We start from the raw sequence: 25,579 nt of genomic DNA, 5'->3' as shown, positions 1-25,579 counted from the left end.
AAAACGTCACTGCACAGATATACGTTGCCCGCCACCTTCTCGCCATGGCAACCGTAAGGTGTTTGTACACAAAGACTTATACGATTGCTCTCACGTAATGTTGCGAACAGACTCAGTCAAATCGCCTTTACAACCACCATATACGGGCCCATTTCAGGTGCTGAGTAGAAAAACCATACCGTGGACATAATGTACAATGGTGTTCCGACAAAGGTATCGATTGAACGCGTCAAGCCAGCATGGGTTTTACCCTCTCCGACCTCTGACACCACGCCTGTGCATCAACACATGATGGACGCAGAGCATACCGAAACACCGCTCAGTACATCGTCCGAGACAGGTGAATCACCACCACAAACAACAACGTCGCCGCCCCCGAGACACCCGACGCACACCGGAGCTGCGCCGCGAGCGAGCAGTCTGCAGCAGCGGCGGATTTAAATATACGATCGCAATAACGATCACAACCTAAAAAGGGTACAGGTAGAGGTGAAGGAAAATAATAGTGTTTCTTTTCACAGCATTCCAGGCGCAGAATGAAAAGAGATAGTAGATCTTATCTTGTGCATTCTGCATGGGGGCTCAATTATAATAAATATGAATGCAAATATTTTTAGTAGCTGTATGTCCGATTACGCAAGTCTCGTAAACGGCTGGCCCTGACTAGTGTTAGTACGCAATCTGACTGCTTAGAATGACAACAAAGAATGTAAGAAAATTTTCGTTAACACAGTTAATTAATTAAGTCCCCAGCAACTATAAAACCTACGAAACCAACAAAGCACAAGTGTAGCTGTTCTGTATGTGGTAGTATGACTCAACGCACATCTGGCACGGTTCTTCTTCAACAAGACAAGAATTTTTAAATAGCAATTATACTGACGTGATAAAAGAAAATTACAAATACCATAATTGTGCAAGAAAACCAAAATTACACTCTAATACAAGAACACAAGCCAGATGCTTTGTTGACTGAACCTGTAATGACACATTATTCAGGACACACAAATAAATAAACAACATAATATTTATTACCTTCATATATATTGACGAAAAGCACTCTGACCATTACAATATCTCCATTGGAATAACATCTGCTATCTCTCCCATCAAACCACTGCATAAAACATGGAACAACACTCTCCACTACCACATCTCACTCTGACTTCACGACAAGCAGTGTCCACCACAACTTCTCGGTAAGAACTGCCTGCCGCTACGTCACAATAAGCACTGCCAGTGGAGGCGGCGGAACAATACTCTCTGGCGCGATTTCTGGCGCTGTGGCTCAGTGTAGCCACCTTTCAATTCACAGGTGGATACAAGCTGCAGCTGCGTGCCCGCTACGGTCGCAGGTTCGAATCCTGCCTCGGGCATGGATGTGTGTGATGTCCTTAGGTTAGTTAGGTTTAATTAGTTCTAAGTTCTAGGCGACTGATGACCTCAGAAGTTAAGTCGCATAGTGCTCAGAGCCATTACAAGCTGCAGCTTTTGTAAATTTTCATTCAAAAAAGCGATAAATTCTGAACATATCATAAAGTGTATTTAAAAGTGGATAATTTTTCAGGAGAGCTTAGCAATTAAAAAAAATATAAACATTTTCATATAGTAAAGATAGTGTTATGCTTCAAAACAGTTAAACAAAATCCACTGCAGCGTGAAAATGTTTGCTAAGTTCGATGGAAATAATATTTTCATTCTTGCGCAAACAGCTTTAGTACTTGAATAAAAGTAAAACCTGAATAATTATTTTGGAATATTCAAGGAAATTCATTTTTATTAATGTGCAACAGAATATTTAATATGTAAAGTGATACAGATGAAAAATTTATTGCAACCTTTCATTTCTCATGGCCATCCATGTTTGTGTTAAGTTCAATCTCAACGGTTTCCCAATCAAATTAAACGCAAAAACCAAAGAAAGTTTAAAACCAGACGGTCAAGTCCCGAATAATTAAAACAGACAGAATCGCATTAAAGGAGAGAATGTAGGATTCTTATTGACTAAAAATTCGCTTTGTTAGAAAATTTTAGTTCCAATTTTACTTTATTTTTACCTATAGAAGAGATGTTGATGGCTGCAGTCTTGATTTCTGGCAGAGAGTCATGTAAAAGCTTCCGTAATGCAACTCGTTGCAAAAGACCTGTGTTTTTGTCCAGGCTTTCCATATATAACACAAAAGACCGTTATCAGTAGTCTAGTAAACATTAGGAGGTCTCTGAAAACGTGTAGAGAAATATTGCCGAAATTTTGTTGAGTAGGATAAAATCTGTATGGATCGTTACATGTTGTGTATCTATTTGTGTTGAATTACCCTAGGGGTTAACTTTGGAATTTTCCGTGACTGTTGATTTTGGGTTTCTCATAAACTGACTAGCCTTATTATGACTCTTACTTCTACCATCTCAGAGACTGGAAGGGCATTGTTCTGATGAAACCATCCTCTCTTTTCCATGAGGAACCCCCTTTCTGTCGAGCACAAACTGCATCGAGTGGCCAATGTCTTCTCTGTTGCTGTACTGAGGCGATATTGGCGCAACTACATTGTTAGACGTCTCAGATGCCGATCGCTAATCTAGTAACGTATTTAATACTACAGCTTGTGTTTTGTGAGATGTTATTAAAACTTGCATGTCCGTAATATGGAGATCTTCTTCTGCTAAGGAATGGGCTGCATTAGAAATATTTATCAAAGTTTTAAGATTTCGGAGGGGTCATACCGACCTTCCTCGCCGTTATCTTCGCTGTACATGTCGGAGATCCAGTATGAAACGTTTATTTGAGGAGTTTCTATCCCTTTCACTTACATTTGTCATGCAGTAGCTCTTGCAGTCACTCACACACATAGTTGCTGAGTCGTGAAGATGACTCGTACGTCAAACGAAATGTGCAAATAGATAGGACAGATGTGCGCAGATTTGGAATTCAACAATCTTAGGAATACAGGACGCATTAGGCGTTTTGTGAGACTACTTTATTAATTACTCCAATGAGGTGTAACAACTACCGTTGCAGAATCGTAGACGCTTGGCCGGATTAAATTAATTTTAGAACGACCACACTGTTATCGCTTTCAAGCTGTTTCTGCACCTCATCTCTTTCTTTTACTATTAAACGAGGATACAGTGCCCTACATCAGTTCTTTGCTTATACAAAACTGAGGATTCATATGAGCGTGAAAGTAACAGTGCTTCACAAAAGTATGATTTATGAAGTTCAGTTATTTTAAGACTGCTAGTAAACCTACGTGTTACCTTAGAGTAATCCACTGTACAGTTTGACAATGGATTCGTTAATGCTTCCGAGACTGTATGATAATTGTGTCCACGTGCACAGGCGAACGATGACCTACGGCAGTTATGAATCAATAAAAATTATCGCTGCCAGCTGTCTGGTTGGTGACCTTTTATCGGTCCAAGTGACTTCTTGTCGAAGTTGTGGCACTATGCCCTTACAGAGCAACATCCAGCCAGTTGCTGTGTCTTCCGGCAAGCAAACGACACTCGTCCCGCTATGTAAGTATTGCTGTATCAATATATGTTACATCTTTATCATCGTAAATACTCGTGCGATTTGTGTTTTTGTGTGCATGTGTGTACTCTCTTATGTTTTAACTTGTTTGATGGTCACCAGGTTATAATTACGGTTTAATTCGTTTGCTCTTTATAATTTTCTTTTGGTGTTGCTGGGCTAATGTCGAACATTTATTATGTTTCGCGCCTCACATCAGCACAGTCGTTAATATTGAAATTCTGAATCCCACAGGAGACGAGAAAGTCTGTCAATTTTTACCGACCGAATCCCCTGGCCGGAAGTGTACGTCCTTGTTGTTGGAGTATTCAGTCCGAAGTCTGGTTTGATGCAGCTCTTCATGCTACTCTATCCTGTGCAAGCCTCTACATCCCTGAATAAATACTCAGCTTACATTCGTCTGAATTTGCTTACTGTATTCAGCTTTTGATCTCCCTCTACGGTTTCTACCCCCAGCACTTCCCTTGAATACTAAACTGATCATCCCTTGATGTCTCAGAATGTGTCCTACCAACCGATCCCTTCCTCTAGTCAGGTTGTGCCACAAATTTCTTTTCTCCCCAGTTCTGTTCATTACCTCATCATTAGTTATGTGAGCTACCCATCTAATCCTCAGCATTCTTCTCTAGCACTACATTTCAAATGCTTCTATTCTCTTCTTCTCTAAACTGTTTATCGTCCATGTCTCACTTGCATACGTGGCTACCACCATACAAACACTTTCAGAAAATACTTCCAAACACTTAAGTCTATATTCGATGTAAACAATTTTTTTTCTTCAGAAACGTTTCTTTTGGGATTGCCAGTGTACATTTTATATTCATTCTACCATCATCTGGTATTTTGCTGCCATAATAACAAAACTCATCTACTACTTTAACTACTTGTTTTGTTTTTGTTGCCTACCCATCTTTCAGGACAGTGTCCATTCTGTTCAGCTGCTCTTCCAAGTCCTTCGCTGTCTCTAATCCAATGACAATGTCATCGGTGATGCTCAAAGTTTTTACTTCTTCTCCCTGAACTTTAATTCCTTCTCCAAATTTTTCTTTGATTTCATTTACTGCTTGCTCAATATACAGATTGAATAACATTGGAGATAGGTTACAACCACTGCTTCCTTTCCATGCCCCTCAATTCTTATAACTGCTGCCTGGGTTCCGTATAAGATGTAAATAGCCTTTCCCTCCCCATGCTTTTCTCCTGCTACCTTCAGAATTTCAAAGAGAATATTCCAGTCAAAACTGTCAAAAGCTTTATCTAAATCTACAAATGCTATAAATGTAGGTTTGCCTTTCCTTAACCTATCTTCTAAGAGAAGTAGAAGGGTCATTATTGCCTCGCGAGCTCCTACATTTCTCCTGAATCCAAACTGATCTTCTCCGAGATCGGCTTCCATCTGTTTTTCCATTATTCTGTAAAGGACTGATGTTAGTATTTTGCAACCATGACTTATTAGACTGACCGTTCGGTAATATTCACACCTGTCAGCACCTACTTTCTTTCGTATTGGAATTACTACATTCTTCTTGAAGACTGAGGGCATTTCGCCTGTCTCATATATCTTGCACTCCACATGGAAGAATTTTATCACGGCTGGCTCTCCAAAGGCTATTAGTAGGTCTGACAGAACACTGTCTACTCCCTGGGCCTTGTTTAGACTTAGGTATTTCAGAACTCTATCAAATTCTTCTCATGGATGTCTCCAATCTCCTTCTGATCTACGTCTTCTTCTATTTCTATAACATTGCCTGCAAGTTCGTCTCTCTTGTATGGACCCTCTAAACACTCCTTCCTCCTTTCAGCTTTCCCTTCTTTGCTTAGGACTGGGTTTCTATCTGAGCTCTTGATGTTCATATTCCATTTTCTCTAAAGCTTTCTTTAATTTTCCTGCAGGCAATATCTATCTTTCCCGTTGTGATATATGCTTCTATATCGTTACATTTGTCCTCTGGCGTCCGCCACCGTAGCGCAACGGTAGTGTAGCAAGGGGGCCCAGGTTCGATTCCCGACAGTGGACTGGGTGTTGTGTGTCCTTCATCATTTTCATCATCATTGAAACGCAAGTCACCGAAGTGGCGTCAACTAAAAAGACTTACAATACTGCGGCCGAACCCTGAGGGGGATATCCCGGCCATTAAATGCCAGATGATCATTTCATTTTTGTCCTCTGGCCCCTCCTGCTTAGCCATTTTACACTTTCTGTCAGTGTCATTTTTAGACGCTTGTATTCCCTTCTGCCTGCTTCATTTGCTGCATTTTTATATTTTCTTTTTTCATCAGTTAAATTCAATATCGTATCTTCCGTGTTATCCAAGGATTTCTTTTAGGACTTGTCTTTTTACCTATCTGATCTTCTGCTGACTTCACTATTTCATTTTTTTTCTTCTACTGTATTCCTTTCCCCTGTTTTACTCAACCTTTTCCTAATGCTCCCTCTGAAACCCTCAACAATATATGGTCCTTTCAACTTATCCAGATTCCATCTCCTTAATTTTCTAACTTTTTGCAATTTCTTTAGTTTTCATCTACAGTTCGTAACTAATAAATTTTGGCCAGAGTCCACATCTACCCATGGAAATGTCTTACAATTTAAAATCTGGTTCCTAAATCCATGCCTTACCATTATATAATCAATATGAAACCTCTAGTGTCTACAGGTCTCTTCCACGTATGTAGCCTTCTTTTATTATTCAACCACGTGTAAGCTATGATTAAATTATGCTCTGCGCAAAATTCTACCAGGCAGCTTTGTCTTTGATTCCTTTCTCCTAATTCAAATTCACCTACAATTTTTCCTTCGCTTCCTTTTCCTTCTGTCGAATTCCAGTCTCCCATCACAATTAAATTCTCGTCTCCCTTAACCATATGAATAATTTTTTTTATCTCATGCTACATTTCTCCAATCTCTTCATCATCTGCAGAGACAGCTGGTATATAAACTTGCACTGCTGTGGTGGGTGTGCGCTTCGAGTATCTCTTGGGTAAGATAAAACAATCACTTTGTTGTCCATAGAGGGCAACGGCCTTGTCGCAGTGGATATACTGGTTCCCGTGAGATCACAGAAGTTACGCGCTGTTGGGCGCGGTCGGCACTTGGATGGATGACCACCCAGGCTGCCATGCGCTGTTGCCATTTTTCTCGGTGCACTCAGCCACGTGATGCCAATTGAGGAGCTACTCGACCGAATAGTAGCGGCTTCGGTCAAGAATACCATCATAACGACCGGGAGAGCGGTGTGCTGATCCCACGCCCCTCCTATCTGCATCCTCGACTGACGATGACACGGCGGTCGGATGGTCCCGGTAGGCCACTCGTGGCCTGAAGACGGAGTGTATACTGTTCATAGTAGCTTACCCACATTCCTATTTTCTTATTAATTATTAAACCTGCTCCTGCACTACTCTTATTTCATTTTGTATTTATAACGCCATATTCACCCGACTGGAAGTCCTATTCCTCCTGCCGCTGAACTTCATTAAATCCCACTATCACTTCAACCTATCCATTTCTCTTTTTAAACTTTCTGCCTGCCCAATTAGGGGATACAACATTCCATGGGCCGATACATAGAACACCACCGAGCGAGGTGGTTAGCACACTGGACTCGCATTCGGGAGGACGACGGTTCAATCCCGTCTCCGGCCATCCTGATTTAGGTTTTCCGAGATTTCCCTAAATCGTTTCAGGCAAATGCCAGGATGGTTCCTTTGAAAGGGCACGGCCGATTTCTTTCCCAATCCTTCCCTAACCTGAGCTTGCGCTCCGTCTCTAATGACCTCGTTGTCGACGGGACGTTAAACACTAACCACCACCAGCACCACCACCACCACATAGAACACCATTTTTGTTTTTCCTGATGACAGCATCCTCATTAATAGTTCCCGCCTGGAGATCCAAATGGGGGACTATTTTAGCTCCAGAATATTTTACCCAAAAGGATAACATCATCATTTAGCCATACAGTAGAGCTGCATGCCCTTGGGAAAAGTTAGGGCTGTAGTTTCCCCTGCCAGTCTTGCTTGCGAGATTAAGGCGGAGCTCACTATCTGCAGCATCGTCGACAGAACCGATTGTGGTCCTCTGGTGTAGAGCCGAGTGGCAGGTCTGAATCAGAGACTCAAGCGGTTCTGTGACCGTGTAGGCTGCAGATTCCTTGACTTGCGCCATTGAGTGATGAGTTTCTGGGTTCCACTTTAATAGGTCAGGAGTCCACTACACACAGGAAGCGGCTACACGGGTAGCGGGAGGTGTGTGGAAGGGACTGGGCGGTTTTTTAGGTTAGAAGGTCTCAGGGAACCACAGAAGGGACGTCCGTCTAATGGGGGCAGGTAAAACACAGTAAGGTAGTTGTAGAAACGATCGGTATTGTAGTTGTAAATTGTCGTAGCTGTGTTGGGAAAGAACCAGAGCTCCAAGCCCAAATTGAAAGCACTGAAGCTCAAATAGTTATAGGTACAGAAAGTTGGCTAAAGCCGGAAATAAGTTCAGCCGAAATTTTTTCAAACGACCTAACAGTTTTCAGAAAAGATAGATTAAATACATTTGGTGGAAGAGTATTTATTGCTGTCAGTAGCAGTTTACCTTGTAGCGAAATTGAAGCAGATAGTTCCAACTAAATAGCATGGGTAGAGGTTATACTTGACAATCGGTCTAAACTATTAATTAGATCGTTTTACCGACCCCCCGACTCAGAATATGTAGTTGGTGAATAGTTCGAAGAAAACTTGAGTCTCATTTCAGATAGGTACCCCATTCACACAATTATAGTCGGTGGTGACTTCAATCTACCCTCGAAAAAAATTATACGTTTAAAGCCGGCGGCAGGCGTAAAACGTCATCCGAAATTGTACTGAATGCTTTCTCAGAAAATTATTTTGAACAGTTAGTTGATGAGCCCACTTGAAGCGTAAATGGTTGCGAAAGCATACTTGACCTCTTAGCAGCAAATAATCCGGGTCAAATAGGGAATATCGTGACAAATACAGGGATCAGCGATCACAAGGCAGTTGCTGTTAGGCTGAATGCCGCTAACGCCCTCAACCGTCAAAAAGAAACGCAAGTACATTTGTTTAAAAAAGCTGATAAAAATGCTCTTAACGCCTTTTTAAGAGAGAATCTCCACTTCTTCCGTTCTGATCATGTAAGCGTAGAATGATTTCAAAGAGGTAGTATCGATGGCAGTTGAGAGACGTGTACCACATAAATTAATAAGTGATGGTACTAATCCCCCATGGTACACAAAACGACTCAAATCACTGTCGCAGAAGCAACGAAAAAATCATGCTAATTTAAAGGAACGCAAAATCCCAAAGATTGGCGAAGTTTTGCAAAAGTTCGAGAGATAGCGCGTACTTCAATGCTAGATGCTTATTATTAATTTCCACAACGTAACTCTTGTCTCGGAATCCGGCAGAGAACCCAAAGAGTTTCTGGTCATACATAAAGCACACCAGTGGCAAGACGCAATCAATACCTTCACTGCGCGATAACAACGGTGAAGTCACTCATGACAGTGTCACTAAAGCAGAGTTATCAAACACGGTTTTCCGAAAATCCTTCACCAAAGAAGATGAAGTAAATATTCCAGAATTCCAATCAAGAACAACTGCAAAGATGAGAAACATGGTAGTACATATCCTCGGTGTAGCAAAGCAGCTTAAATCGCTTAATAAAGGCAATGCCTCCGGTCCAGATTCTATAACAGTCAGTTTCCTTTCAGAGTATTCTGATACAATAGTTCCATATTTAGCAACTAAATACACCCGCTCGCTCACAGAAGGATCCGTGCCTAAAGACTGGAAAATTGTTCAAGTCACACCAATACCGTAAAAGAGAAAAACGAGTAATCCGATGAATTATAGGCCCATATCACTAACGTCGATTTGCAGTAGGGTTTTGGAACATACACTGTGTTCGAACATTATCAATTACCTCGAAGAAAACGATTTATTGACACATGGTCAGCACGGATTCAGAAAATATCGTTCTTGTGAAACACAACTAGCTCTTTATACTCATGAAGTATTGAGTGCTATAAACAGGGGATATCAAATTGATTCCATATTTTTAGATTTCCAGAAGGCTTTCGACACCGTTCCTCACAAGCGTCTTCTAACAAAACTGCGTGCCTATGGAATATCGCCTCAGTTGTGCGACTGGATTCGTGATTTCCTGTCAGAAAGGTCACTGTTCCTAGTAATAGACTGAAAGTTATCGAGTAAAACAGAAATAATATCCGTAGTTCCCCAAGGAAGTGTTATATCCCCTCTATTGTTCCTAATCTATATTAACGACATAGGAGACAATCTGAGTAGCCCTCTTAGATTGTTTGCGGATGATGCTGTCATTTACCGTGTTGCAAAGTCATCAGATACCAAAACGAATTGCAAAATGATTTAGACAAGGTATCTGTGTGGTGCGAAAAGTAGGAGTTGACCATGAATAAAGAAAAGTGTGAATTTATTCATATGAGTACTAAAAGAAATCCGCCAAATTTCGATTACACGATAAGTCATGCAAACTTGAAGGTTGTAAATTCAACTAAATACTTAAGGATTACAATTACGAATAACCTAAATTTGAGCGATCACATAGATAGTGTTGTGGGTAGAGAAAACCAAAGACTGCAATTCATTGGCAGAAAACTTAAAAGGTGCAACAGGTCTACTAAAGAGACTGCTTACACCACACTTGTCCTCCCTGTTCTGGAGCATTGCTGTGCGGTGTGGGATCCGCATCAAGTGGGACTGACGGATGACACTGAAAAAGTTCAAAGAAGGACAGCTCGTTTTGTATCATAGCGAAATAGGGGAGATAGTGCCACAGACATGGTACGTGAATTGGAGTGGCAATCATTAAAACAAAGGCGTTTTTCGTTGCGACGGATCTTCTCATGAAATTTCAATCACTAGTTTGCTCCTCCGATTGCGAAAACATTCTGTTGGCACCCACCCACATAGAGAGAAATGATCATCACGAGGAAATAAGAGAAATCAAGGCTCGCACAGAAAAATTGCTCATTTTTCCCGCGCGCCGTTGGAAAGCGGAACGGTAGAGAGATAGCTTGAAGGTGGTTCATTGAACCCTCTGCCAGGCACTTTATTGTGAATAGCAGAGTAATCACGTAGTTGTAGATGTAGATGTGTTTGCAGTAACAGCACAGAAAGGCCGTATGGTTGATGTTACAAGGCCAGATCAGTCTGTTATCGAGGTGTTGCCCATGTAACTACTGAAAAGGCTGCTGCCCCTCTTCACGAGCCATACATTTATTTGGCCTTTCAACTGATACCACTTCGATGTGGGTACACATACCGTACAGCTACCTGTATTGCTGAGACACACAAGCCATCCCACCAACGGCAAGGTCCATGGTTCATGGAGGGTTGGGTGTACATCTCAGCCAGCTTTATTTTGATTTGTATGCATTCTGTGATGTCTTTTTAGTGCAGTGCTTGTTATGTTCTTTGTTTCTCAGTTGCTTTTATTTTATATTGGCTTCTGCGACATTTGTATTTTACCTTAGTAAATGACTGCAAGTGTCATAAAGATCGCTAGAAACAATTGCCATCATTGATGAGCTTTTTGTTTATACAGGGTTACTGTAAATGATTCATTCGTTTTCAAAGCTACATGTTTTCGAAAGTATTACATGTACAAATGGAAGTGTAAACTCATCAAGTTTGCATGTTGCACTCCGCAAATGTTCTATGATGCCGCTCTCGTCACACGATACACGTCCAAGTGGGAGTAAAGTTCGTTCCAAAGCTTATGTAGCAACATCCTGTCAGTGGTCAACACAGCAAGGCTGATACGTTTTCTGAGTTGTTCCAGTGTTCTAGGCAGTGTGGAAACGTAAACACGGTCTTTAACGAAAACGCGGAGGAAAAAGTCACAAGGCGTTAGGTCAGGCGACCTGAGGTGCCAAGGGAACAGAGCCACAACATCTTCACTACTATACCCAATCCAGCGACGCTTAAGTTCGTGGTTTACGTAGCACCTACATCGATGCTCCAATGAAGGTGTACCCCATCTTGTTGGAAGATGAAATTCTCGAAATGAGTAGTAAGTTACGGGAACAACCACAGTTGCAACATATCAAGGTGATAGGTACCAGTCACAGTCTTCTCACAGAAGGAAAACGGGCCATTCATCTTCGACTGTCACACTGCACAGAAAACATCACCCTTAGGCGATTCTCGTTCATACGCCACAATTTCAAGAGGATATACAGTACCCCACACTCTCAGATTCTGCCAACTAACCTTTCTGCTTCGTCAGCGAATAGCTGCTTGAAGGCGTAATGTTCATCCCAAGTGTTTCCTGCATTGTGATGAAAAACTGAAGGCACTGACCATAATCTTACGATTTTGGTTGTTGCAAGTGTTGTAGACGGTACAGTTTGAAATGTAACCACCATCGCAAAAACTTCCAAACAGTTTGCTGTTGTGTTCCAAGTCCGTGGCTTGTGCTTATTTACTTATTTTCGACTGCGCACGAAACTGTCCGTCACCCCCACCACGTCTGCATCTGGCACACTTAGTCGACCAGTACTCTTCTTTTTACAGAAACGACCAGCGTCCCAAAATTGTCGACATCAACGCACAGTGGTCTGTTTATATGGCGGTTCTATTCGATAACTTTTATGAATGCACGGCGTACTGTGCAGATGCAGATAAGACATCTCGCATATTCCAACATATAAAGAGTATTTCCTTTCTTTTTCGTCACCTTGTCAAGGCACTGCACCTCTAACGTCAAGTGTTGGACACAATGCAAACTCTGTGAGTTTCTAGTCCATTCATGCATAAATCACACAAAATGCATCTGAAAATTTGGGTGAATGGCCTCAGAAAATAAAGGAAACAAGAGTTGAAAAAAATAGCTTTACTGGCCTTCGAAGAATCACCATTAGCTAGTTCTGACATCGGTTGTAAAGCTTTTGGAAACTGTCAGTAAACACTTTTCGTGGAGTAACACAATGTTGGATATTTGCATCATTACGGGAGATGACACTTGGTGCTACCAATGTGGTCCGGAGAATGTGAGACAGTCAATGGGATGATGCCTCCCACTTTCTTCGGGTAGAAATTCATGATAGATAAAGTCCTTGCCGTCGAGAAAGGCGGTCAACGTCGTCTTAATCTTGAATTTTGTCAACTGACTTTCTCGGGAGGCGGGGAAGACGATGAACAACGTGCCACTGACAGTCGCTTGGCCTCTGGATCGTACTGGCATTATCAGGTCTCATCTCTTGTAATGAGGTGGATATCAAACACTGTGTGACCACGGTATTTCTAGCGACTCCACAAGAAGTGTTTACTAACGGTTTTCAACAACTCTACAACCGGAGTCAAAAGTGTGCTGTATCTGACAGTGATTACTTTGAAGGCCAGTAAAAGTATTTTGTTTGTAACTCCTGTTTATTTTCTCAGATCACTCACCGAACTCTTCAAGTGCGTTTTGTATTTGTACATGTAATACTTTGAAGAAAATGTATAACTTTGAAAACGAATGAAACGTATGTAGTAACCATGTATTTCATTTCCATAGTTCTCATTGGACTGAAATTGATATTTTTTTAAGATGAAGCACTTTACAAGCTACTGCATAGTGCAAGGCAGAAAACTTGTTCATATCTATACTAGACATTGTCTAACACTTTGTTGCTGAAACAGGCTAAAAGAGCAACAGCTGCTCTCTCTGTGAACATTTTTAGCTTAAATATAGAAATTAGTCGGCCAATTGTATATACAGGGTGAGTCACTTTTGCCACCTAGAATAACTCCGAAAGTATGATAGCTGAAAAGTTTGTGGAACAGATGTTGCATGGGACAACGAGGGCCATAATACGACTTGGTTTTTTGTTGCTAGGTGAGGTCGTGTCGGAGATATAAAGGTCAACTTTTTTTTATTTTTAAATGGGATGCTATAGTTTGGTACTTATGTTCTGACAGCGGCTATCGAGACGAATCCAATAATGTGTAACAGTAAGGTCTTCGAAAGTCAACGAAGGTCAAAAAGGTGGCATGAACGTCCATTTACAGAAGGTGTTCGAAGTGATGACCATTGGTATCAGTGCAGTGCTACAATCTTCTTATCATGAATTGACTGGTATTCCTTATGACTTCGGCACTTGTCGAAGCACATGTCTGACAATTTTCTCTTGTATATCGCGCAAATAGTAAATATTCGACGAATACGGCGTATCCATCTAACGTGTCATTGACTTGTTAACACCATTCGACAGTTTCGCAATACAACACTAATAGGAACGGTAAGACTAGTATCGTCGAATCAAGCAAATGCGAATGATGTATTCCTTCGAAGAACAAGTTGATATGCTTCTCATTTACGGAGAATGCCAAAGAAATTCAGTGAGAGCTAGAGACTTATACACTTAAAGATACCCTCAACATACTCACCCTACACGTCATGCATTTAAGTATGTGTATGATAAATTGAGAACAACTGGATCTTTAATGCATCGAAAACATATCCGGCAAAGGAAAGTTACTAAATAGGAAACGGAAATTGGTATTCTTGCCACTGTGGTTTGAGATCCTTGTGTTAGTTCATGTCAAATCGGAAGGGAATGTGGCATGAGCCAGAGTAGTGTTGTTCGTGTTCTGCATCGCCTTAAATATCATCCTTACCATATCAGTCTCCACCAAGAATTATCTGGTACGGATTGTATGTGTCACACTGAATTCTTCCGATGGGCTCAACTTCAGATTCAGACGGATGAAACATTTATTGGTTTGATTCTATTTACTGACGATGCTACATTCATGAACCATGGAAATGTCAATTTGCATAACATGCATTATTGGTCAACTGAAAATTCATGTTGGTTGCAGCAAGTTGCACACCAAAAACCGTGGTCGGTGAATGTATGGTGTGAGATTCTGGAGAACAGAATTAGAGGCCCCTAACCCATCGAAGGAAATCATAATAGTGGAAGTACATCACATTCCTGCAAGAAATATTAGGTCTGTTATTCGAAGAAATACCTTTAGGAACAAGGAACAAAATGTGGTATCAACATGATGGGTGTCCGGCACAATTTTTGCTCATGGCTAGAAATGAGATGCAGAGACAATTCCCAGATCGTTGGATTGGATGCAGAGGAGATGTGTCGTGGCAGCCTCGTTCGCCAAACTTGACCCCCTCTGGATTCTTCCTTGTGGGGATTCGTAAAAGACATTTTTTATATAGACGTTCCAACTACACCTGAAGATATGTGAGAGAGAATCGTCAGAGCATGTACTTCGATAAGTGCTAATGTGATAAGGAGTACCACTAAATCCATGATAAGAAGATTGGAGCACGGCATTGACACCAATGGTCATCACTTCGAACACCTTCTGTAAATGGACGTTCATGTCACCTTTGTGACCTTCATGGACCTTCAAAGGCCTCACTGTTACACATCATTGGATTCGTCTCGATAGCCGCTATCAGAAAATAAGTACCAAACCATAGCATCTCATTTAAAAAAAACAAAGTTGACCTTCATATCTCTGAAGCGACCCCACTTACCGACAAAAAACCAACGTCATACACTCCTGGAAATTGAAATAAGAACACCGTGAATTCATTGTCCCAGGAAGGGGAAACTTTATTGACACATTCCTGGGGTCAGATACATCACATGATCACACTGACAGAACCACGGGCACATAGACACAGGCAACAGAGCATGCACAATGTCGGCACTAGTACAGTGTATATCCACCTTTCGCAGCAATGCAGGCTGCTATTCTCCCATGGAGATGATCGTAGAGATGCTGGATGTAGTCCTGTGGAACGGCTTGCCATGCCATTTCCACCTGGCGCCTCAGTTGGACCAGCGTTCGTGCTGGACGTGCAGACCGCGTGAGACGACGCTTCATCCAGTCCCAAACATGCTCAATGGGGGACAGATCCGGAGATCTTGCTGGCCAGGGTAGTTGACTTACACCTTCTAGAGCACGTTGGGTGGCACAGGATACATGCGGACGTGCATTGTCCTGTTGGAACAGCAAGTTCCCTTGCCGGTCTAGGAATGGTAGAACGATGGGTTCGATGACGGTTTGGATGTACCGTGCACTATTCAGTGTCCCCTCGACGATCACCAGTGGTGTACGGCCAGTGTAGGAGATCGCTCCCCACACCATGATGCCGGTTGTTGGCCCTGTGTGCCTCGGTCGTATGCAGTCCTGATTGTGGCGCTCACCTGCACGGCGCCAAACACGCATACGACCATCATTGGCACCAAGGCAGAAGCGACTCTCATCGCTGAAGACGACACGTCTCCATTCGTCCCTCCATTCACGCCTGTCGCGACACCACTGGAGGCGGGCTGCACGATGTTGGGACGTGAGCGGAAGACGGCCTAACGGTGTGCGGGACCGTAGCCCAGCTTCATGGAGACGGTTGCGAATGGTCCTCGCCGATACCCCAGGAGCAACAGTGTCCCTAATTTGCTGGGAAGTGGCGGTGCGGTCCCCTACGGCACTGCGTAGGATCCTACGGTCTTGGCGTGCATCCGTGCGTCGCTGCGGTCCGGTCCCAGGTCGACGGGCACGTGCACCTTCCGCCGACCACTGGCGACAACATCGATGTACTGTGGAGACCTCACGCCCCACGTGTTGAGCAATTCGGCGGTACGTCCACCCGGCCTCCCGCATGCCCACTATACGCCCTCGCTCAAAGTCCGTCAACTGCACATACGGTTCACGTCCACGCTGTCGCGGCATGCTACCAGTGTTAAAGACTGCGATGGAGCTCCGTATGCCACGGCAAACTGGCTGACACTGACGGCGGCGGTGCACAAATGCTGCGCAGCTAGCGCCATTCGACGGCCAACACCGCGGTTCCTGGTGTGTCCGCTGTGCCGTGCGTGTGATCATTGCTTGTACAGCCCTCTCGCAGTGTCCGGAGCAAGTATGGTGGGTCTGACACACCGGTGTCAACGTGTTCTTTTTTCCATTTCCAGGAGTGTATTATGGCGCCCGCTGTCCCATGCAACTTTTGCCCACAAACTTTTCTGCTCCCATCATACTTTCGGAGTCATTATTGGTGGCAATAGTTAGTGACTCACTCTGTATATTAATTACAAATTGCCAGAGGAGCTGCAGTGGATTTTGTGTAAGAAGCTGCTTGTCAGTTGCAGTGGACTGGGTGTGGCAGCTTTGCACGTCTACCTCCAACCAATTACGTAACGTGATTTTGTAAAAGTCTCTACGGCAACGCCACAGCTCTACATATGGCTACTGTTTTCGTCTGCACCCTGTTGCGCTTCGCATTTGGAAGCTGGCAACAGCGCTGCTATAGCTGTCAGGGATCTTCTGACACCAACTCGACTGTAGTTACCTCACTAAATTGTCCTCCACTTCTGCTATCGTATCATGTAGTGCGACATCGACAGCACATTTAATTGACTGAACTGTAATATTGGAAAAAGAGCAGGTAAGTCGTCTCGAATCTTTAGGCCTCTAAAAAGGACGCCAGTTTTGGCCATTAGGTGGTAATACATTTCAGACAGCTTGGTGCCTAGGGTCTCGAACACAGCACTGCTGCGGTTCCTTCGCTACTACTTGGCCACGTTTGCCAACTGTAGGGGATGCATGCGGTTGTGTGTGGGCTAAGTTATAGTCTGGGGCGGTTCTTTCAGGTCCCCCCCCCCCCCCGCTTGTGTTGTCACTCAGAGTCATGTTTCGGGGTCCTCAACAGAAAAAGTCGCAAGGCGAGTCTATAAAGCCGCCAACAGCCCATTGTTCTCCTCCACTTTTTCGCAGCTGTTTGTTGAGTTACGTGGACGTTTGTGGACATTCACCAACACCGCTGGTGCGTCGACATGTGTGTCGCTTTCATGAAGTGAACCATCCTATCATTACTCTCCCTTGTGGCATACTCCAGGTTTTTCCCTCGGGTTAGGCCTTTCTTAAAGTGATTTCTAGTGTGATTAGTTGAAGTTGGGCAATATGATGCATCTAGTTCCCCCTTTAAAATGTGTGTGTGTGTGTGTGTGTGTGTGTGTGTGTGTGTGTGTGTGTGTGTGTGTGTGCGTATCAGTAAAGTAATTACTCCTCTTGCAAGTAGGCTAACAAGTCCACAATGCCTCCAGGCCTAAAAGGGATAAATTATGTAATACTCTTAATTGTATGTGAATTAATTTCACTTACACAACAACATCTTCACCAGTTGCCACTAACTAATCAACCTCCTCCATCCCCATCATAATTCAGTGTCTGATACACACTAACAGCTGCATTCTGCATCTACATCTACATCCATACTCCGCTAGCCACCTGACGGTGTGTGGCGGAGGGTACTTTGAGTACCTCTATCGGTTCTCCCTTCTATTCCAGTCTCGTAATGTTCGTGGAAAGAAAGATTGTTGGTATGCCTCTGTGTGGCCTCTGATCTCTCTGATTTTATCCTCATGGTCTCTTCGCGAGATATACGTAGGAGGGAGCAATATACTGCTGGACTCTTCGGTGAAGGTATGTTCTCGAAACTTTAACAAAAGCCCGTACCGAGCTACTGAGCGTCTCTCCTGTAGAGTCTTCCACTGGAGTTTATCTATCATCTCCGTAACGCTTTCGCGATTACTAAATGATCCTGTAACGAAGCGCGCTGCTCTCCGTTGGATCTTCTCTATCTCTTCTATCAACCCTATCTGGTACGGATCCCACACCGCTGAGCAGTATTCAAGCAGTGGGCGAACGAGTGTACTGTAACCTACTTCCTTTGTTTTCGGATTGCATTTCCTTAGGATTCTTCCAATGAATCTCAGTCTGGCATCTGCTCTACCGACGATCAACTTTATATGATCATTCCATTTTAAATCACTCCTAATGCATACTCCCAGATAATTTATGGTATTAACTGCTTCCAGTTGCTGACTTGCTATTTTGTAGCTAAATGATAAGGGATCTATCTTTCTGTATATTCTCAGCACATTACACTTGTCTACATTGAGATTCAATTGCCATTCCCTGCACCATGCGTCAATTCGCTGCAGATCCTCCTGCATTTCAGTACAATTTTCCATTGTTACAACCTCTCGATACACCACAGCATCATCTGCAAAAAGCCTCAGTGAAGTTCCGATGTCATCCACCAGGTCATTTATGTATATTGTGAACAGCAACGGTCCCATGACACTCCCCTGTGGCACACCTGAAATCACACTTACTTCGGAAGACTTCTCTCCATTGAGAATGACATGCTGCGTTCTGTTATCTAGGAACTCTTCAATCCAATCACACAATTGGTCTGATAGTCCATATGCTCTTACTTTGTTCATTAAACGACTGTGGGGAACTGTATCGAACGCCTTGCGGAAGTCAAGAAACACGGCATCTACCTGGGAACCCGTGTCTATGGCCCTCTGAGTCTCGTGGACGAATAGCGCGAGCTGGGTTTCACACGACCGTCTTTTTCGAAACCCATGCTGATTCCTACAGAGTAGATTTCTAGTCTCCAGAAAAGTCATTATACTCGAACATAATACGTGTTCCAAAATTCTACAACTGATCGACGTTAGAGATATAGGTCTATAGTTATGCACATCTGTTCGACGTCCCTTCTTGAAAACGGGGATGACCTCCGCCCTTTTCCAATCCTTAGGAACGCTACGCTCTTCTAGAGACCTATGGTACACCGCTGCAAGAGGGGGGGGGGGGGGGGGGGCAAGTTCCTTCGCGTACTCTGTGTAAAATAGAGCTGGTATCCCATCAGGTCCAGCGGCCTTCCCTCTTTTGAGCGATTTTAATTTTATGAATGAAATCACAAACTGCACATATCGTTCTGCACCAGCCGTAGAATATTTCAGAACAAATGAAAATTTGTGCCACGCCGGAACTCAAACCCAGATTTCTCGCATGTCGCAAGCGGTCGCCTTAACTGTTTCGGCTATCCAAACATGCTTCCAGAAGCAGCTCGTATCTCCATTTGTTCTGCTGCCTAGTCTACCTTCTGCTCGCACTGTTTTATAGTGGTTCCTGCACAGGGTGAGACTCTGTTTTCTCTCGTCATTGCCTCGCTATGGCACGAATTACTGCAGTGCAGTGTCGGAGACGCTGCGTTAGCGATTAAGGGCCGCATTTAATTAAGAATCTGAATGCAGTTGCTTTTCCAGTTTGATTCATTTCCGGAGCGAGGAGAATGGCTCTGAGCACTATTGGACTCAGCTTCTGAGGTCATCAGTCCCCTAGAACTTAGAACTACTTAAACCTAACTAACCTAAGGGCGTCGCACACATCCATGCCCGAGGCAGGATTCGAACCTGCGACCGCAGCGGTCGCGCGGTTCCAGACTGTAGCGCCTAGAACCGCTCGGCCACCCCGACCGGCGAGCGAGGAGAGAATGGGTGCACACTTCCAGACGCATCACTTTTTCTTCAGAAGATTTTTATATGTGATTTTCAGTTTAATAAAAAATGATTTGAAAAACAATACTTCCATGCAAATAGCTAATATACAAGGTAATGAACCACTAAAATGAGCAGGTGCTGCAGAGTCAGCTTAAAGCCTAATTAAAATGAGGTGACAAAAGTCATGGGGTGCTACTTAACATCATCTCGGACCTCATTTTGCCGAGCGTAGTCAAGCAACACGATGTGGCATGGACTCCACAAGTCATTGGAAGTCCCCTGCAGAAATATTGCGCCATACTGCTTCTGCAGCGAGCCACAGTTGCGAATTGTTTCTGGCGCAGTATTATGTGTACGAACTGACATCTCGATTATGTCCCACATAGGGAGATCCGGGCGGCCAAACACAGGGTTATTACAAATGATTGAAGCGATTTCACAGTTCTACAATAACTTCATTATTTGAGATATTTTCACAATGCTTTGCACACACATACAAAAACTCTAAAAGTTTTTTTAGGCATTCACAAATCTTCGATATGTTCCCCTTTACTGATTCGGCAGACATCAAGTCGATAATCAAGTTCCTCCCACACTCGGCGCAGCATGTCCCCATCAATGAGTTCGGAAGCATCGTTCATACGAGCTCGCAGTTCTGGCACGTTTCTTGGTAGAGGAGGTTTAAACACTGAATCTTTCACATAACCCCACAGAAAGAAATCACATGGGGTTAAGTCGGGAGAGCGTGGAGGCTATGACATGAATTGCTGATCATGATCTCCACCACGACCGGTTTTCCAATCTCCTGTTTAAGAAATGCCGAACATCATGATGGAAGTGCGGTGGAGCACCACCCTGTTGAAAGATGAAGTCGGTGCTGTCGGTCTCCAGTTGTGGCATGAGCCAATTTTCCGCGGGCTACGCGTGAAACTTGCCCGCACGCGTTCAACCGTTTCTTCGCTCACTGCATGCCGACCCGTTGATTTCCCCTTACAGAGGCATCCAGAAGCTTTAAACTGCGCATACCATCGCCGAATGGAGTTAGCAGTTGGTGGATCTTTGTTGAACTTCGTCCTGAAGTGTCGTTGCACTGTTATGACTGACTGATGTGAGTGCATTTCAAGCACGACATACGCTTTCTCGGCTCCTGTCGCCATTTTGTCTCACTGCGCTCTCGAGCGCTCTGACGGCAGAAACCTGAAGTGCGGCTTCAGCCGAACAAAACTTTATGAGTTTTTCTACGTATCTGTAGTGTGTCGTGACCATATGTCAATGAATGGAGCTACAGTGAATTTATGAAATCGCTTCAATCATTTGTAATAGCCCTACACTGGTGTCCAAAATTAAAGCGAAAAGCCGCTATTTTCCCGTCGTGTGTCTAATTCACGATATAATCATACAAACCGACAACCAGATGTCCGTACCATCGTGTTCTGCAAGAAGATGGCATTCTGGTTAACGGGCAACCATGCCAACAATGACGTCAGGGCAACTATGAAACGAGGTAATGTTTTGCCAGTAGTCCCACATCCACAATCACTGTGTACACAGTCACAGACGGTGCAATATGGCACAGATAAGATGCCTACCAGATTCTCTGTGGAGGAGTGCCATAGAAGAAAGGAAGCAGGGCAGTCGCAAACTGATCTGGCCCGGTGGCTTAATGTGAATCGTTCTGCTGTTCCTTGGAGTGGCGACAGTTTATAGAGACTGAAACTGAGTCTCAAAGACCAGGGCAGGGCCGGCCCCAACGTGGCTTCAGAAGAGAGGACCGTTATTTGGCTGTAATGGAACGACAGTATCACCTTATTAATACACGGCATGTGAGCGTGCAGCGTCCACTAGGCGTGTTGTATGGAGGCAAACGGTCTACAGAAGGCTTCGACAGAGTGGCCTTTACTATCAGAGACTTGCTATCTACCTCTGATGCGTCTTCACAGAAGGGAAAGTCCAGAGTATGCCCATCTGGATGCTCGAACAGTGGGCCAACGTTGTTTTCACAGATGAGACCCGATTTAGTCTGGAGAGTGATGCTCGATGGATTCGCATCTGGAGGGAACGTTGAACACGATTTTGGGACCGAAACATTGTGGAAAGAGACCGAGATTGAGGTGGATCCCTAATGGTGTGGGCAGGGATTATGTTAACCTCTCGAACCCCTGTTTGTGAAAATGTACAGGTGAATGGCGAGGCTTAACTGCTGTCATTTATCGTGACAAGATCTTGGGACGTCATCTGCGGTTATTGCCAGGTGGCGTGGTCTGCGCGCTCTCCCAGTTTGAATCCCAAGGGCATATCTGGGATGCACTAGGGAGACGGATTGCATCCACCAACTCTCCAATACTGCGAGCAGCTCTGCAGGAAGAATAGCCGTTATTGCCTCAACATGAGACTGTGACGTCATTCACAGCACGCCTTGCCGTTGTCAGACTTGTATTGCTGCTAGAGGTAGTCACACGCCATACTGAGCATATGAACCAGTTGTCGGAATGTGTGTGGAAACCCTTTAAGTTGGAAGAAACGAAGAACATTTTTGTCTACCGTTATATATGTTGCAGTTGTTTGCGTTCTCTATTCTTTACACGGTATCTACTTTACTATCACCCATTTATACTGTTTTGTGGCAAAGTAAAAGCAACCTCGCAAAATTTCCTTTTGTTGCTTTAATTTTGGACACCAGGGTAATTCGTTTCAACTGTCCTGAATGTTCTTCAAACCAATCACAAACAATTGTGGCCTGTTGATATGGCGCTTTGTCATCCAGAAGAACTCCAGCGTTGTTTGGGAACACGAATGGCTGCAAGTGGTCTCCCGAACGTAACAATTTCCAGTCAGTGATTGGTTCAGTTGGACCAGAGGACTGAGTCCATTCCATGTAAACACAGCCCACACCACTATGGAGCCACCACCAGCTTGACAGTGCCTTGTTGACATCTTCAATCCATGGCGTTGTGGGGTCTACTCTGCACCTGAATCCTACCATGAGCTCTTACCAACTGAAATTAGAACTCATGTGACCAGATCGTCCTCCAATCGTCAAGGGTCCAAATTACATGGTCACGAGCCCAGAAGAGGTCCTGCAGGCATTATCGTGCTGTCAACAAAGGCACTCGCGTCGGCTGTACCCCATTAACACCAAATTCCGCTGCATATCCTAATGGATACCTTCATCGTACGTTCCATATTGGTATCTTCGGTTATTTCACGCAGTGCTGCTTGGCTGTTAGCACTGAAAACTCTACGCAAACGCTGTTGCTCTCGGTCGTTGAGTGAAGGCTGTAGGCCGACGGCCACTGCATTGTCCGTGCTGAGAAGCAGTGCCTGAAATTTCGTATTCTCGGCACACTCTTGACACTGTGGCTCTCGGAATATTGAATTCTCTAACGATTTACGAAATGGAATGTCCCATGTGTCTAGTTCCAATTACTATTCTGCGTTCAGAGTCTGTCAGTGCTCGTTGTGCGACCATAATCGTATCGGAAACCTTTTCACATGAATCACCTGAGTCCAAATGATAGCTACCGTTTACACCTCATGTACGCGATACTACCGCCATTTGTAGGCTATATGTGGAGACCGCTACCCCAAACTTTTGGCACCTCAGTGTAATGTATCATCTTTAAGAAATTGCCTAATACACTCCTGGAAATGGAAAAAAGAACACATTGACACCGGTGTGTCAGACCCACCATACTTGCTCCGGACACTGCGAGAGGGCTGTACAAGCAATGATCACACGCACGGCACAGCGGACACACCAGGAACCGCGGTGTTGGCCGTCGAATGGCGCTAGCTGCGCAGCATTTGTGCACCGCCGCCGTCAGTGTCAGCCAGTTTGCCGTGGCGTACGGAGCTCCATCGCAGTCTTTAACACTGGTAGCATGCCGCGACAGCGTGGACGTGAACCGTATGTGCAGTTGACGGACTTTGAGCGAGGGCGTATAGTGGGCATGCGGGATGCCGGGTGGACGTACCGCCGAATTGCTCAACACGTGGGGCGTGAGGTCTCCGCAGTACATCGATGTTGTCGCCAGTGGTCGGCGGAAGGTGCACGTGCCCGTCGACCTGGGACCGGATCGCAGCGACGCACGGATGCACGCCAAGACCGTAGGATCCTACGCAGTGCCCTAGGGGACCGCACCGCCACTTCCCAGCAAATTAGGGACACTGTTGCTCCTGGGGTATCGGCGAGGACCATTCGCAACCGTCTCCATGAAGCTGGGCTACGGTCCCGCACACCGTTAGGCCGTCTTCCGCTCACGCCCCAACATCGTGCAGCCCGCCTCCAGTGGTGTCGCGACAGGCGTGAATGGAGGGACGAATGGAGACGTGTCGTCTTCAGCGATGTGAGTCGCTTCTACCTTGGTGCCAATGATGGTCGTATGCGTGTTTGGCGCCGTGCAGGTGAGCGCCACAATCAGGACTGCATACGACCGAGGCACACAGGGCCAACACCCGGCATCATGGTGTGGGGAGCGATCTCCTACACTGGCCGTACACCACTGGTGATCGTCGAGGGGACACTGAATAGTGCACGGTACATCCAAACCATCATCGAACCCATCGTTCTACCATTCCTAGACCGGCAAGGGAACTTGTTGTTCCAACAGGACAATGCACGTCCGCATGTATCCCGTGCCACCCAACATGCTCTAGAAGGTGTAAGTCAACTACCCTGGCCAGCAAGATCTCCGGATCTGTCCCCCATTGAGCATGTTTGGGACTGGATGAAGCGTCGTCTCACGCGGTCTGCACGTCCAGCATGAACGCTGGTCCAACTGAGGCGCCAGGTGGAAATGGCATGGCAAGCCGTTCCACAGGACTACATCCAGCATCTCTACGATCGTCTCCATGGGAGAATAGCACCCTGCATTGCTGCGAAAGGTGGATATACACTGTACTAGTGCCGACATTGTGCATGCTCTGTTGCCTGTGTCTATGTGCCTGTGGTTCTGTCAGTGTGATCATGTGATGTATCTGACCCCAGGAATGTGTCAATAAAATTTCCCCTTCCTGGGACAATGAATTCACGGTGTTCTTATTTCAATTTCCAGGAGTGTATGTTGCTGTTATCCTGCCAACCCATTGTTTTAAATTGTTCGTAATGTATATGACAATGGTATTCTTTAAAATGGGCAATGTAATTCTGAATTACGATAGCTGCTATGTAACCAATGACTCAGAGAGCAATGTTCTGCTCTGTCGCGTTTACCGAGTTGATACATCACTGTTTCATCGACATACACTGTTTGATCGAAAGTATCCGAACACCTGTCGGTGGATATTATTCCAAATGAGTGCGCCTTTCAGCTGTGTGATGGATTGAGCTCTGTTGGTGACGCTTTCAATGACGTGTCTGAGCCTGTGGAGGAAAGGTAGCCCGTTCTTCCTCCACAGTCCAAACCAGAGAAGGTAGTGGAGTATGGGCTCTCAAGCGAAGTCGACGCTCTAATTCATCCCAAAGGTGTTCTATTGGGTGGAGTTCGCGACTCTGGTCAGACCAGTCCGTTTCAGGAACGTTATTGTCCACAAAATATTGCCTCCCAGATGCTGCTTGATGACAGTGTGCTTTGTCATGCTGAATCAGTTATCAATTAATCGTCATCTTCGAACTGTTCCTTTACTGTACTGCTTGTCAACCGTCAATCGCGACCTGCTGCAGCGCAGAACAAAATTAGTCAGATGC

The 25,579-nt window shown here is 44.6% G+C and overlaps 1 protein-coding gene across 1 annotated transcript in view; it reads left to right on the top strand.

Annotated features, from left to right (window-relative positions):
* The first annotated feature begins 3,454 nt into the window (after positions 1 to 3,454).
* LOC126094855 (arylsulfatase B-like) overlaps positions 3,455 to 25,579 on the top strand; it is a 137,753-nt gene continuing 115,628 nt past the window's right edge. Inside the window, exon 1 of the mRNA XM_049909483.1 lies at positions 3,455 to 3,516. Coding sequence (XP_049765440.1) covers positions 3,515 to 3,516 — 2 coding nt within the window. The 5' untranslated portion in view covers positions 3,455 to 3,514. The remainder of the gene's footprint in view (positions 3,517 to 25,579) is intronic.

This window comes from Schistocerca cancellata, chromosome 1, assembly GCF_023864275.1.
Source record: "Schistocerca cancellata isolate TAMUIC-IGC-003103 chromosome 1, iqSchCanc2.1, whole genome shotgun sequence".
Classification (NCBI taxonomy): domain Eukaryota; kingdom Metazoa; phylum Arthropoda; class Insecta; order Orthoptera; family Acrididae; genus Schistocerca; species Schistocerca cancellata.
This window is presented reverse-complemented; position numbering and strand designations above follow the sequence as displayed.